The 13,565-nt window shown below is 41.3% G+C and overlaps 2 protein-coding genes across 2 annotated transcripts; both read right to left on the bottom strand.

Moving 5' to 3' along the window:
* Positions 1-384: 384 nt before the first annotated feature.
* On the bottom strand, positions 385-2,527 carry LOC137780065 (androgen-dependent TFPI-regulating protein). Its single transcript, XM_068568396.1, has 6 exons — positions 2,375-2,527; positions 2,148-2,273; positions 1,969-2,070; positions 1,740-1,855; positions 525-676; positions 385-422 (listed from the first exon to the last, which is right to left on the bottom strand). The coding sequence occupies exons 1-6, from the start codon at positions 2,525-2,527 to the stop codon at positions 385-387; spliced, it is 687 nt and encodes a 228-aa protein (XP_068424497.1).
* Positions 2,528-3,698: 1,171 nt separating this feature from the next.
* Positions 3,699-13,331, bottom strand: fam83ha (family with sequence similarity 83 member Ha). Its single transcript, XM_068568538.1, has 6 exons — positions 13,149-13,331; positions 11,546-11,997; positions 11,266-11,430; positions 9,685-9,809; positions 5,320-9,544; positions 3,699-5,222 (listed from the first exon to the last, which is right to left on the bottom strand). The coding sequence occupies exons 2-6, from the start codon at positions 11,987-11,989 to the stop codon at positions 5,211-5,213; spliced, it is 4,971 nt and encodes a 1,656-aa protein (XP_068424639.1). The 5' UTR covers positions 11,990-11,997; positions 13,149-13,331; the 3' UTR covers positions 3,699-5,210.
* Between the last annotated feature and the right edge of the window lie 234 nt (positions 13,332-13,565).

Here is a 13,565-nt window from a genome sequence, read left to right as displayed (position 1 = left end):
TTTCATGAGAGATTAACCCCTTTAAGTGAAACTTTGTAACATTTGATGAACAGCCACTACAGAGACTACAATTGACAATACTAGAAAAAAATGATCGCTAGATTTTAACTGAATGCTAACAAGTAATGTTAGTTCACTGTAACTTGCTAATAGGAGTTTAGCAATTAGCAATCAACTAAGATACTAATCATACAAGACCACAAGAGGTTGTACGATTAAACCTCTGTGTATTTATGTGTGCAATGTGGCCTTTTGTTGCTTATAATTATAACTTTTCATCTGAAACAGGAAGATTGTGTTACTTTCTTTTTCAATAGTTACATAGTCTCACTATCAGGGATCAGGCCGACTGTTTGAGCGTATTTAGGTGGCAGAGATGCTAAGTTACTTTGCTTTTGTTGTCATTTTGTGCACGTCCTTATCTGGAGTAAAGGAGACAAAAGAGAGAGAGAGAGAATAAAATGAGACACACATGAACATGTGATCCTATGTTCGTCACTGGTGATAAATGTAATGCATCTTACGCCAAACATGGCTGTTGAGCTTGTCTCCTAGCACGTAGAGCAACATCACCACCGACATGTTGAAGAAGAAGAAGCCCACGACACCAGCAGTGCTGAAGTACCCGAGAAGGGGGTACACCCATATCCCAACAGACAAGTACACCCATACAATCCTGCAGAACACGTTTAGAGAGAAACAAATACGCAGTATCACTCCCAGAGCATCTTGTACTGTCTTGTCTGAAAGATGTGCAAAACTATTCACTGGCACATAGTTTCCACTCACTGACACTGAGGGCACAGATTGTACGATTGTAACAGAAAAACATAGAGCACAATAAAAAAAAAAACAGGTATATTTATTATCAGACTCACATGGATCTGCAGGCAACATTACTGTATCTAAACCTTAACTATGTAAGGATCAAAAGGAAGTTTTTATGACTTAAGCGGTTTTCATTGTGAAATGATGAACGCTGCTGTGCTAAACTAGTCTGGACTTGTTGTAACATAGACGTATTTAGACACGGGTGTGCTTAAAGCCACACTGGGTTATGTGAGAGATTGATCTGATCTGTTTATTAGTTCATATCTCAATTTAACTTTATTTAATTTCATTCATGAATCTTCATTTAGTACTCTTTATGTCAATGTTTCTTAATTCCTTTTCTTCGGATTGGGCTTTTTACTTTTTACTTAGGGCTGCTGCTGGTTAGTATTGTTACATCTCTCCATATAAAATAATATTTGACATCCGGTCCGTTTCAAATGAGCAATATTATATGAAGAATGATTGAATTGTTTTAAAATGCTTTGATATTTGTGTGTCAATCATATGCATAGAAATGAAATAAAGCTCAGTCAGGAAGACTGTACTCTTGTGTGCTCGTAGTTTATTCCTGATACACCTGCTATTCACTTCTCAGAAATGCTCACTCAACTTCCTTGCTGTCCTGGTTTGGGGCTGTCAATAATGATGTCAGCTGTTTAGATCAGCTGGTCTCCTCTATCCAATAGCACAATGAAACATTGACATCGTTAGCCTATCCCCATGGGGCTGTCTCTATTTAAACGTGACTGTCTCATCAACTCATCTTTCACCACCACCAGTGTCTGGACTTCCTCATCATATTTAATTTGTTAATTATAAACAAGTATCCTTTCTTTATCTGACCTGTCTCTCCTTATTGAAATGTTTCGTCATGGTTCTGCTGCACATGTTGATTCAACACTTACCAAAACATGTATGCCAAGCCCACAACTCCTAATGCGGCCAGTGCATATTTAGTCTGTGGGTAGATGTGAGGCTGCACTAGCACTTCTCCAAGTAAAATAGGAAGGACAAACGTGTGCTGAAAAACAGGATGGGAATAAGTCATTATGAATTATGCTTTATGAGAGAATTAGGATAATTCAATTTGTGATGATTTAAAGATATGTTTGTTGAAAATGTAAATTTACAGACCATAGCATGGTTTATCCACGGAGGAAAGAAGGTGTCAATAGTAGCTGGGTAGACTAATTCTCTGTCATAGGCAAAGATCGACCAGAAAAGTAGAACAACAAACTAAACGAAATACATACAGCATGGAGTTAATGTAATATTCTCATTTAATGTCGGATTTTAAAACATTTGCTTCTCACCATGCCCACAGGGAATCCAAAGACAGAGAAGTACAAGTCTTTGCATCTGTTCAGAGTACTCTCTTGTTTATTTACAGCTTGTAGATCATTCAGGGTCGCCAGTCCAAAAAATGACATTTGTAGTAACTGAAATAAACATAATTGTTTTCCATTATCCATTTTCATATCTGCATATGTTACTGCAAACTATTACTAGTATTATTAAGTAGTGTGGGTGGTGTACTCACCAAGTTCAAAAAAGTAAGATACTTCCAAGGTCCTCCATAAACAAAAATTCCTGGTGGCAACTCCTCTCCATCCTTCGCAAGGAGACTCTTCACAACAAATGCATACCAGCTGAAGGCTGCTACGTGGTAAACTCTCCTCAGGATCAAAGTCATTCTAATGTACAACAAACAAACCAACGAAAATAAAGGAAATGGGCAAAATTACTATTCTGGAGTTCTCCTTTCTGATTGAGGTACGTCTAGCAGTGAATGTTCTTTTGGGATTAGAGTAATTCAGAACAAGCTTATCAACACATGTTCCAGTAGAGAAAACAAGAGGCCCACTGTTTCTAATGAAGCATAGGACTCATTCTTTCATAACCAACGCCATGTATCATGTGACTGGAGCTAATTTAATTCACAGAGAAAGCATAGTGTTTTGCAAGAAAAGGCGTGCCACGTTAAGTAAGCTAATCAGTTCAGGTTAAGTAAATCATGATCACTTGAATGGATCTTTACAGAATGGATGAGACTAAAAGGTGTACAGCTTGTAAAGGTTTGGGAAACATTTACTTGAGACCCAGAGATGATTTTGAGTAGTTATAACGTATGCTGAAAAGTGTCATTGAGCAACATACTAAATTGCTTCTAAACAGCTAGGCTGTTTAAAAGCTGACCTTGACCCCTGACCTCCTTGTGGAGGGCCACACAGTTTTACTTGTCAAATTGTGGAATTGAAAAAAAAAGGACAGCATGACATGTTGTTCCTTGTAATATGAATCGGATCTTAAGGTACAAATATGTTGTTTGACAGATAAAAATTAGACTAAATTTATCTTTGAGGTCCAAGAAAGGCACAATTATAACAATTTAGTTTTTTGATCTTGCGTTCTGGCGAGTATGAAAATGTTCAAGGATATGCATGATGGTCATAACAGATACTCTTGGCCTGAGGGTGGTTGTTACAAAAGCGGTCGCTTTAAGGCGGTGTGGACTAAGGAGCAAATCACTGGCCAGCAGAGGGCGCTCCTCCTGAGTCCTGCTCAGCAACAAAGAACAAGACCAAGAGCCAGGACACTATGACATGTAAGCTAAATAGAGCTGCATTTAACTTTCCGGGCATTAATGAAGCGACCAATAATTTGCTAAATAAAGATATTGTGGAAAAATGTCTACCAGAGCAGGATATTAAGTCAGTCTCTCTCTCTCTGTGTGTTGCAATCCGAGCTTTGCTCACATAGCCATGTCGCCTGTGCATGCTCGATTCAAGTGCCCCAAGCGTTTGCTGTCAAATTGACTGAGTAGCAGCGTGGTAGCCTGATAATTAAGATAAATACACACTAAGTTAGCATATGTTAGATTTATTAAATGAATATTATGTATATCATAGGTAACATGTGTATCCTATGTTTTGTTATGTATATACATATACCTGTTTTTTGTATTTTTCACAAATCACATGTCCCATAATTACAAGTTATATGCAGCCATACAGCAAGAACTGCTCTCTAAACACAGAGTTCTGACCGGACTTTTAACAGCAATCAAATTACCACACAATACGTTCACTATTTCTCAAGGACGCTAGAGGAAAGGTCATTGTACTGCGTCACAGATTAAGGGATGCCTTGCGTCGGCTTGGGAATTGCATGTAAGTAAGTCATGTTTTCATTACGCGGAAAAGAAATACGTGTTCAATTATCCACATTGGACAACTGATTTTCAATCATGTCATCAGTCAAAAAAAAAGAGCAGCTGTATCAAATAGATTACTCAAAAAACAGATGTTTCCAAGAAGTAATATCTTCTGAGAAACATCAATTAGAAGATTGAGCTTTTTCACAGAAGACACTTTGACATGTCACGGCAGGAAAAGCAGAAGTATACGTAATACAATCAATGATGGCTGTATTTCATTAAGCTGCTTCTTCAGGCTGCTGGTTTTGTTCATGCTGCCTCCGGGTCACACTGTCATGGCGTACTGGTCCACCCGAACACCTGCTTTGAAAAATGTCTAAACATATAGGGAACTTCTTTTTGCAAAGTCAGGCACACAGAAACCATTTTCCACATGTTTAAAGAAATTCAGTGTACAGGTATCACAAGTTTCCATTGAAAAAACAGATAAGTATGGAGTAACTTATCCCTCTGGCATCAAGCCAATCAGGTAGTTTTGCCTTTAAACACTTAAAAAGTAACATGTTTGTTTGTTTCACAAATCATCAAATTTGCTGCAATTCTAAAGTTACATTTTATTTACACCAGAACAACAAAAGTCCTGCATGCATAGGAATTTATATATTCACTTGCTTCACAAAACACGTGTGATTAACACAAATTGTTTAGCATGCTTGTGAAAGTTAACAATATGAACATTATATTACAGTTTGATACACTCTGACTAATTTAAATGATCTATTACACTTTTACATCACATTTTGTCTTAAAAACAGCGAACATTAACGTAATGGCTGTTATTGCTGTATAAAAGGCACGGTCAGACCTCATCACAGACATTGCACTTGACCCATAGAGTCAGTTATATCATATTTGATCCCTCAGGTGTAGCCTCAGTCTTTTCACACCGGTAGCGACTTGTGGACCCTCGGGAAGAAGCCCTTTGTTGGTCATCGCACATGTAAACAGATATCAGGCTTAAAATAATTTGTATTACCGGTAGTTTTGCACTATAAAGTCCAGTGCAACCGATACGAGTTCCCCGCTTCAGAACAAGCAGAGCAATCCTATTTCTAGTAAATGTTTTTGGTGAAAAATTGTCTCGGTCATCATTTCAGCATTCAAATGACTTTGCTTCTGTCTCCACACACTATGCTATGCAACTTGCTTCAGATCCCATTTAAGGTGCCATCTGTGAAAATAAGGGAGACGCAAAATTAGTTACAACAAGGTAAACACAAAGTGCATTTAAATAGGTAATAAAAACAATGGTGTTAATGTATTCATACCTCAAATCGGCTGTACACCTTCCTCTCCTTCCTCATGCTCTGAATCTTTTCTAGCAGCTTCTCACGCTCCTGGCTGGTCTTAGGCGGCCCTCTGTTCAGTGAGCTGAACCCCCTTTCTTTCTCCCTTTTGGCGTTTTTGTCAGCTTCGTCTTCTTTCTCGTCATCAGTGACAGGAGATTCCTTAGTAGCTTCGATCCTGCTTTGGCTATTTGCAGAAATTTGCTCCAAAAGCAGCTTTGTATCGTCTCTGAGGTTGCTGCTTGAGATCACGTTGGCTGTTGATGATTGGTAGCGAGACTGACTAGACTTTGGCTGCTTAGACTGGGGGGATGCAGGAACAACTTCATCTGATGTGATCTCTGGCGGTTCGGGGCAGTTGTTTTGACCTTCTTGTTCATTTGTTTTCTCATTGCAGGCCGACTCCTGCGTAGCAGTTGTATTTATCTTATTTGTGGCCTCTGTATCATCAGTTTTGATCTCGTCAGGCCTGTCAGGCTCTTTGTTCACTTCATTCTGCTTGTCCAGTTTACTATTTTCAGCAGATACAGGCGACTCTGAAGTTTGGGGTTCAAAAGTCCCAGTTTCAGGTGTTTTGCTTGGCAGAGAGGGCTCTGTTGGGACTTTTGTGGCCTCTGTATCATCAGTTTTGATCTCATCACGGTCAGGCCTGTCGGGCTCTTTGTTCACTTCATTCTGCTTGTCCAGTTTACTATTTTCAGCAGATACAGGCAACTCTGAAGTTTGGGGTTCAAACGTCCCAGTTTCAGGGGTTTTGCTTGGCAGAGAAGGCTCTGTTGGCACTTTTGAAGTCGGCTCAGTTGAGCTCAACGGTTTTGTTGATGGAAGAATTGGAGTTTCAGTTGACTCTGTTGTAATCTGCTTGGGAAGACATTTAGTATCTGAGGGGCTGTTCAATGCAGTCAATATTGTTTCAGCCTCAGGGGACAAAACTGTTGCAACTGACTTAGTTCGAGGAGAAGGACATGATACTGTTTCAACAGGAGCGGGAGAGCCAGATCCTGTCAGGTTAGGTTTGGAGGGAGGGGTCGTTTGTCTTTCTGACTGGGAAGCATGAGGAGTAAAGTCTGGGAGGGCAGGAGAGCTTGTTTTTTCTGCACTGAGCTTGGGCGGAGTGTCTGCTGGGGAGGGGGTAGAAGGAATGGTCTCATTTTGAGCAGATATAGATTTAGCTTCCAGCTTAGATACATTATCTAAACGTGATTCAGGCAATGAAGGGCTAAGGCTGGGAAGTGCACTCCCAGCTTTCACATTCTTTGCTGATCCAAGATCTTGAGACTTCTCTCCAACCCCTTTTGGAGCAGAGCTGTTTTCTGATTCAGGAACATCTATTTTTGAAGATGTAGGGTCACAAGATTGTTGAGAGTCTGTCTCTTTACTGGACTGTGACGAGCATGTGTTTGTTTCTAAACCAGCAGTACAATTGTCAGGAGAAATATCAGATTCCAAATGTGCAGAGTCAGTTGCTGAAAGTGTCTCAGATGACGTCAATTGGGAAGGTTCTGGCGGTGAGGGACTGACAGACTGCTTTGCATTCAGAGACAATGTGCTGGAGGTTATTGTTGAACTTGAACCTTCTGGGGTAACATTAGAGGATATGGTCTCTGCTGGAGAGGAAGGAAGAGCACAGCTAGCGGGTGATGGACTTGGATTTATCTGTGAACCAGATCCTGACACAATGTTGTTAGCGGAACAGCTTGGGCCTGATGGGTTAGAAGAGCTGAATTCTGATCCAGTGTCCTGTTCAGGTAGCACAGCAGGAGAGGAAATGCTGGTTTCTAACTGAACTGATCCAGAATCCGGGGTGTTAGAATACAATGCGGCAAAGCCAGAAGATGGTGGTTCATCCACTGAACTGGGAGTGAGTGAACCATACGTCTTTGAGGTTGAATCAAGGCAAGGCCTTTCACTTTCATCAGTGCCTTGTGCAAGAGAAGGAACACTAGTAGGAGTAGCATTTGGTGGTGTCGGTGGATGACTGAGGTTACTCTTTTTTACAGCAGGATTTAACAGCTTTGGCTCTTCCGATGTTTTGCTCTGAGTTGCTTCTGTTTGTGCAGAAACAGGCAGAGTTTCTGCTGATTGGCTGTTCTTCAACTCTGAATTAGTTGGAATGCTTGTTTGTTCTTGTTTACAGCTTTGGGAGGTATTGAGATCAGTCTCAACCAGACTGTTAGTCTTATCACTGGCATCTAAAGATTGACTGACTGACTCTGTGGATACTGTTTCCCCTGAATCCTCTGCAGTGACATTTGAATCTAATAAACCCTCAGATGTTGAAGTGTCAGCCATCTTGTCAGAGATGTCTTTTGGTACAGGCTCCTCGTTTTTAAAAGCAGTATTTTCTTTTAGTTCAGTTGGTGGTTTTATCAGAGCTTTCTCGTTGCTTTTTCTAGCTTCTGCAGCCATACTGGCTTTGCGTTTTGCTGCCAACTCTTTGAAAAACATAAGCCTATTATCAGGATCATTCATATCTACAAATGATGGAGTGGTGAGCAAAGATTTGGGTGGCTGTTCCACAATTCTGGGAAACTTGGATTGGGGCATGCATGGTGATGAATTTACTTGCTCTTCAGCTTGTGGTTTCAGTGATTCTTGTGTCTCTGAAAGATCCTTGGACTTTTCGTCCTTTGGTGAGTCTTTATCCTCATGTTTACTGTTTTCATCATCTGGTCTGGATAGGTCTGTGGCAGACTTATGAAAAGGGTCTGACTTCATGTAACGGCTCCATTCAAAAGGTTCTCTCACCGTCGACCTCCTTTGTCCCAAAACCTGAGAAACAAAAGGTGGTTTGGTCTGTTCTGCCTCAGATTTGTCACTTTCCTCATCGTGTTGGTCGAGACCAGTTTTGGTGTCTTGAGAAGTATGCGGCTGGTCCAGTGAGCTGAATATCAGAGAGGATCTTAACCTTGAGCTCCTTGGTACAACTACATTGTATTTCCGACGGAACGACTCCTCCCTTCGAAGAACAGCAGTTTTGGGTTCCTTTTGCTCGGCCTCCTCTATCTTCTCCACTTCGGTTGTCGATGACGATTCCGAAGGTGTTGGTGTGGTTTTGGTTTTTGTTGCTACTGCAATTAACTCATCGGGTAATTTATTTGGCTGTTCTCGTACATTGGTTTTGGCATAACTTGGCATTTGACTTGCCCTGGGTATTGCTGGAACCTTAAACTCTCTCACATTAGGGATTTTAGGAACTGTGAAATCTTTGCCTGGCGTTTGCTGTATGGGGTTAGAGGGCTCCTCAAAAGCATCTGGTACATCAAGTGGTTCCGACGGCAAACCTTCATTTCCTGGATTATCATATGCACTGAGGTATGAGCTAATCCTCCAGTTTCTTAGCCCCCGTTTCACCAAAGGATCCTTGCGGTCAACATTTGGGTCCTGGAAAAACTGCTTCTGATCCGTTGGATTTGAGGGGCTGGGAGATGTTTGACAAGGATGTGGCTGGCCTAAATTGAATCTTCGAGGGTGAGGTGACCCAAACGATAAATCTGATGTGGGTAGTAATTTATCTGAGCCCTGGTCAAAGTCTGCCTTTCTGGTAGATGATAAATAGTTAAGTACAGGGTCAAAGTTATCAGGTTCTTCCATTTCTTGTGGAAAACCAGGTTCAGAGTTCTGATCTGCCGAATAAAAGTCTTGGTTCCAGAACTTGTTATAGCCACTGTGATCTGCTTCTATTCCTGGACCTGGTCCAGGCTGCTGCCCCCTCTGGGACTGCCTTACCTGGTCAGGCTCTGCCATTCCCTGCTGCAAGAATGGATAAGAGCGTCGACCATGAGTGTCTTCGGCATAACTGTGACGTTTGAAGGCCAGGTTTTCCATCATGGGCATCTTGGAGGGGCCCTGATCAAAAGACGGATCCATGCGAGATTGCTGGGATGTAAATCTATTGTACACATCTGCAGGGCTGTGCATGGACTCCCTTTTAAGGGGCATCATTCTCCAATCCATTTCCATGCGTTCATCTGGACGAGCGGGGTCCATTGACTGAAATTTCTTTGGTTCTCTATATAGTGATCTATCGCCTGGATATTGCCTCTTATTTGAAAGGCTTAACTCTTCCATTGGAGTGAAATTTTCAATGATCAGTGGATGGGACTGAGCAAACAGAATCCGAAACTCTTCATCAAAGGTAGATACAAGCTGTCCAAGGAAAAGGTGTGCCATGCAGCGGTGGAGCTTCTCAAAAGACCACATGAAGCTGGAAAACGACATGACGAAGTAAAAGTGAATAAACACACTTAATTAATGGCATATTTATGTCTGTTATTCATGCAAACAGGTACAAACTGTGTGTGGAGGTATGTTTGGGCTTTCTATAGCAGTCTTGAATATGTTCACCTGTAGTTCCCACTCAACACAGCCCTGCAGTCTGTCAACAGGAAGCGATCCATCATCTGACCTTTGAAGGATTTCCCTGAGCGACATTGATACGTGATGCCAGACACTGTTCTCACACGTAAAAGCTGCAAGACACATCAAATCACTCAAAAATGTATATTAAGCGGAAGTAGTACATATGGTTGTATCAATGTTTCAATTGCAATCCAAGAGAGGTGGTAGCAGTGCTCTAGCAAAAACTTGGCCAAAACAGAGCATGGCTGCATTTCAAGTACCTTTTTGTAGTAGTATGCAGTTATGATTTCTATTAATAGGAAAATATCTATATATAATGTATATCAATGACATACTAAGTTAATTAACATCAATATGATGTTAATGTGACAGATTTGTTCAAATGGACAAATTTGAGGACAATGTTACAGTAAAAACAAACATGTAATACACAGCCTGTAAAGTAATGATTAACAAGGAAAAACCACACACAAGAGACGTCATAGACGCTTGATACATGGCATGTAAGATTTACATTGTTGGACAAAGCAAGATGAAGATGTTTTTACATATTTTGATGACTTTAGTTTGTTAAAAAAAGCTTACTAATAACAGTATTATGCAGTTCTGATTACAAATTACTCAAGTCAGTTTGGAGTGCAAGCCAGCCACATAATGTTTGGAAAAAAGTACTGATAAGTTGTCATTGTTTGTTTTATTGAGTTACCTCTGGCAACAGCTGTACTGCAACTAACTGTACTTCTGCTTTTCTTCATAAGTTTGGTTAATATGGACCGAGCAAGACTGGTAAAGGAGAAGTCAAGCAATATCCTATACTTTTGTCAGCTAGTCCCATGACTCCTCAAATCTTGGTAGATTGGCATTGTAGTTTTTAGCAAATAATAATCAATCAGGAGTGCATTTGTTGTGGACATTTTTCAGCTGCTGGAGTGAGTATTTACAGCAGCAGGGCAGTGACTCAAAGTAACCTCCAGTGCCTTTGTTAATTGAAAAAAAAGGAGAAAAGGACACCTAGCGCAACATTGGGCTTAATATTACGTGTTCAATTGTTTTTCAAGCTTCATGGCACAGAGGAATAAGCTATATCAAACTTCAAATACACAGGCAGCGCTTGTTGTGTCGTAGGATCAATGTATTGTTGTTTTGGGTCTTTTAATTAGATGTGTTGATAATAAGAAAATACAGAATATCACCAGACCTAACCTTTAAGAATTTCTTAAAGAAATGCGATGACGTTGCCTCCGCATGTTTTTTTTTAGCTTCTGTAGTCTAAGTGAGATGAACAGTTGTAGTAAATTAGTTGGTTTACTATTACTGCATTCAAAACTTTGTTTTAACTCGTTTTTAAAATAAGGAGATCACTGCAAAGTTCTAAATATATTCATTTATTTACGAGCACATTTAGTACCATTTCAGGTTCAGACCTTTTAAAAACCTTTCCAAAAACTTCCTGTGTGCTTCGGGTGGGTGGATTGTAATGATGTGTGATGGGAGTATTTGAAGAAAGGGGAGAGAAGTAATGGAATATAAATGTTTTTTTTTGTTTTTTTTAAAATATGTACTCACTTGAATGCTCTGGAGATTGACCCTGCAGTTGGACACCATGTTGACAAAGTGATGTGCATTCTCCTTGTCTAAAATGACGTAGACGGCAACATTCCTCATGGCAGCATTGAGAATATCAGCAAACATGTCCACATCAGTGAACATGTCCATCACTATCGCGATCACCTGAAGAGAAAAATCCACAAACAAGACCAAATTGAAAAGGACACCGTCAGGAGAAAGATACGTATTTCCTTGGTTAACGTCAAGTCTCTCTCCGTCAAGGAAGTGAAAGATCTACCTGCTGTGCATTCTTGATGAGTCGTCGCGCCTGCTCCTTAATACTGGGCATTTCAGGCTCTGGGGGGTTGACCAGAGTTGTGACCTCTGTGGGTCCAATGAAGGAGTGCACCTGAGGCCAGCCAAGGTCCAAGCCCGGGGCGTCCAGGTCCGAATGAAGCGGCCAGTAAGTGTCTGAGGAGTCATCTCCTCCAGGCTCCAGGAACTGTTGTTCAGGCTTGTAGGTCTGCTGAGGGACCTGAACCGAGCTCTGAATGTACTGAATTTCAGATGAGGAAAGGAAGTCCACCACATCTGCTTTTTGAAGGAACTGATAGTATCCATCCGAGTCCTCCTCAATCAGAGCATCAATAGCCAAGCGGTACTCTTCCCGATAGTGAGGGGGGAGGTAGTTGGGGTCCAGGGGGTTATCCCCAGAGGAGGAACACTGAGAGCGATGCGCCATTCTGCAGTCTAAAGAGAGGGTGATGGCAAAAGTAGTCAAGTGATGAATAGCATGAGTCATTTTCCCTTTAACCAGCTACATAGTTTTGAATGATTACTTTCTTAGTGCTGGGACAATTAATTAAAATTAACACTTTTTATCATCATTTAAAATGTTAAGAAACCCTTTTCAAAGCAAAAATACCAGATTTATCCGATTTCGGCTTCATGATTGCGAAGATTGTTTTGTTTGCCTTTTTTGGTTATGCACAAGACATTTTAGAGGACATCGCTTGGGGCTCTGGGAACTTGTGATGAAAAGTTTTCCAAAATAATTAACAGCATAACAGAATAATCCTTAGCTGCAGCCCATCAATTTAGATCAATGTTTATCATCTTTGAGATAAATTAACTGAGGAGATGATTATATCCTGTCATGCTACATAACTCTAAACTGAATAATAGAATGTGACAGAATACCGTTTTTATTTATTGATATTTTATACATTTATTATTTTATGTTAACGTAGAGGTCTCAGATGTAAAGCACACTAATGGCTCATCAATCATTAGATGGGGCATCATTCTGACTACATCATACTTGGACTGATATCACATCCATTTGCCAAAATCAGACAGGTAGGCTCTCATAACCATCATGATTTGTATTCCAACATTGCCACCCAGCCCTGCAGCTAGTTTCACCAAAAAGGCTTCAACTTGTGCCCAGATTTGTGGTATTACATTCAAGACGGGAAACTCTAGCCTCTCAGCTAAAATCCTGTTTGAAGAGACGATGAATGAAGGGAGGACGACTCTATCCACAGGGTAGATAGGTTCTGGGTGTGGCTCCTCCCTGTGGCCAAACGCCCCGGCCAAAGTCTCCATTTGCAAGTTCATGTCAAGCCATCAAGACAAACATAATGAAACTAACAAAAAGCAAAACACATGACAAAAGTTAAGAGATCACATTGTACCCATTACACGGCTGTTGGTCACCTCAAGTGTTAAAAAAAAAAAAAGACCCATTCAGAATGAATTTACGAACTTGCTTTCGCCCCAGTGAGACCGACATGGCACATCAGAGACACTTCAGCAAAACCAGATCCAACGCGGCGCAATGTGCGCAAACGACGCGGTCCCCGTCACGGCGTGAGCTCCGTGAGGCTCCGTAAACTCACCTCACTGACGTGTTTCACCAGTCCAGCTCCTCGTCGGTTCAACTCGAAGCACGTAAACTGCTCTGCTTCGCCATGTTTTTTTTGTTTTTTTTTTCGCTTCACGACCGCGACCTGCTTTAAGTCCAGGTGTCGAAACTTTTCTGTTTCATCTCGTTTCCCCCTCGCGCCACCCAGCTCAACCAGTTTATTGTCATGCTCCAGGCATGTTTGCGAGGAGGTTGGAGACGACGCGCAGAGGGCAAGACTTGCTGTCGACACAAGTTCGCCCCGCCTCGACTTCAGCTCCACACGGGCTGCTCACACCGTGTCCACGTCCTGAAGCAGCTCAACTCTGCACAGCTGTGGACTCTGCACATCTGTTATCGAGCGACTCCAGCTGACTTGCGGCTGCCATCAACTAATCAACGTCAAGTATCA

Source organism: Clinocottus analis, unplaced genomic scaffold (genome assembly GCF_023055335.1).
Source record: "Clinocottus analis isolate CAN_PGR_092001 unplaced genomic scaffold, fCliAna1.0.p SCAF_8, whole genome shotgun sequence".
Taxonomy (NCBI): Eukaryota; Metazoa; Chordata; class Actinopteri; order Perciformes; family Cottidae; genus Clinocottus; species Clinocottus analis.
Note: the sequence above shows the minus strand (reverse complement) of the source record. Positions and strands in the feature narration are given on the sequence as shown.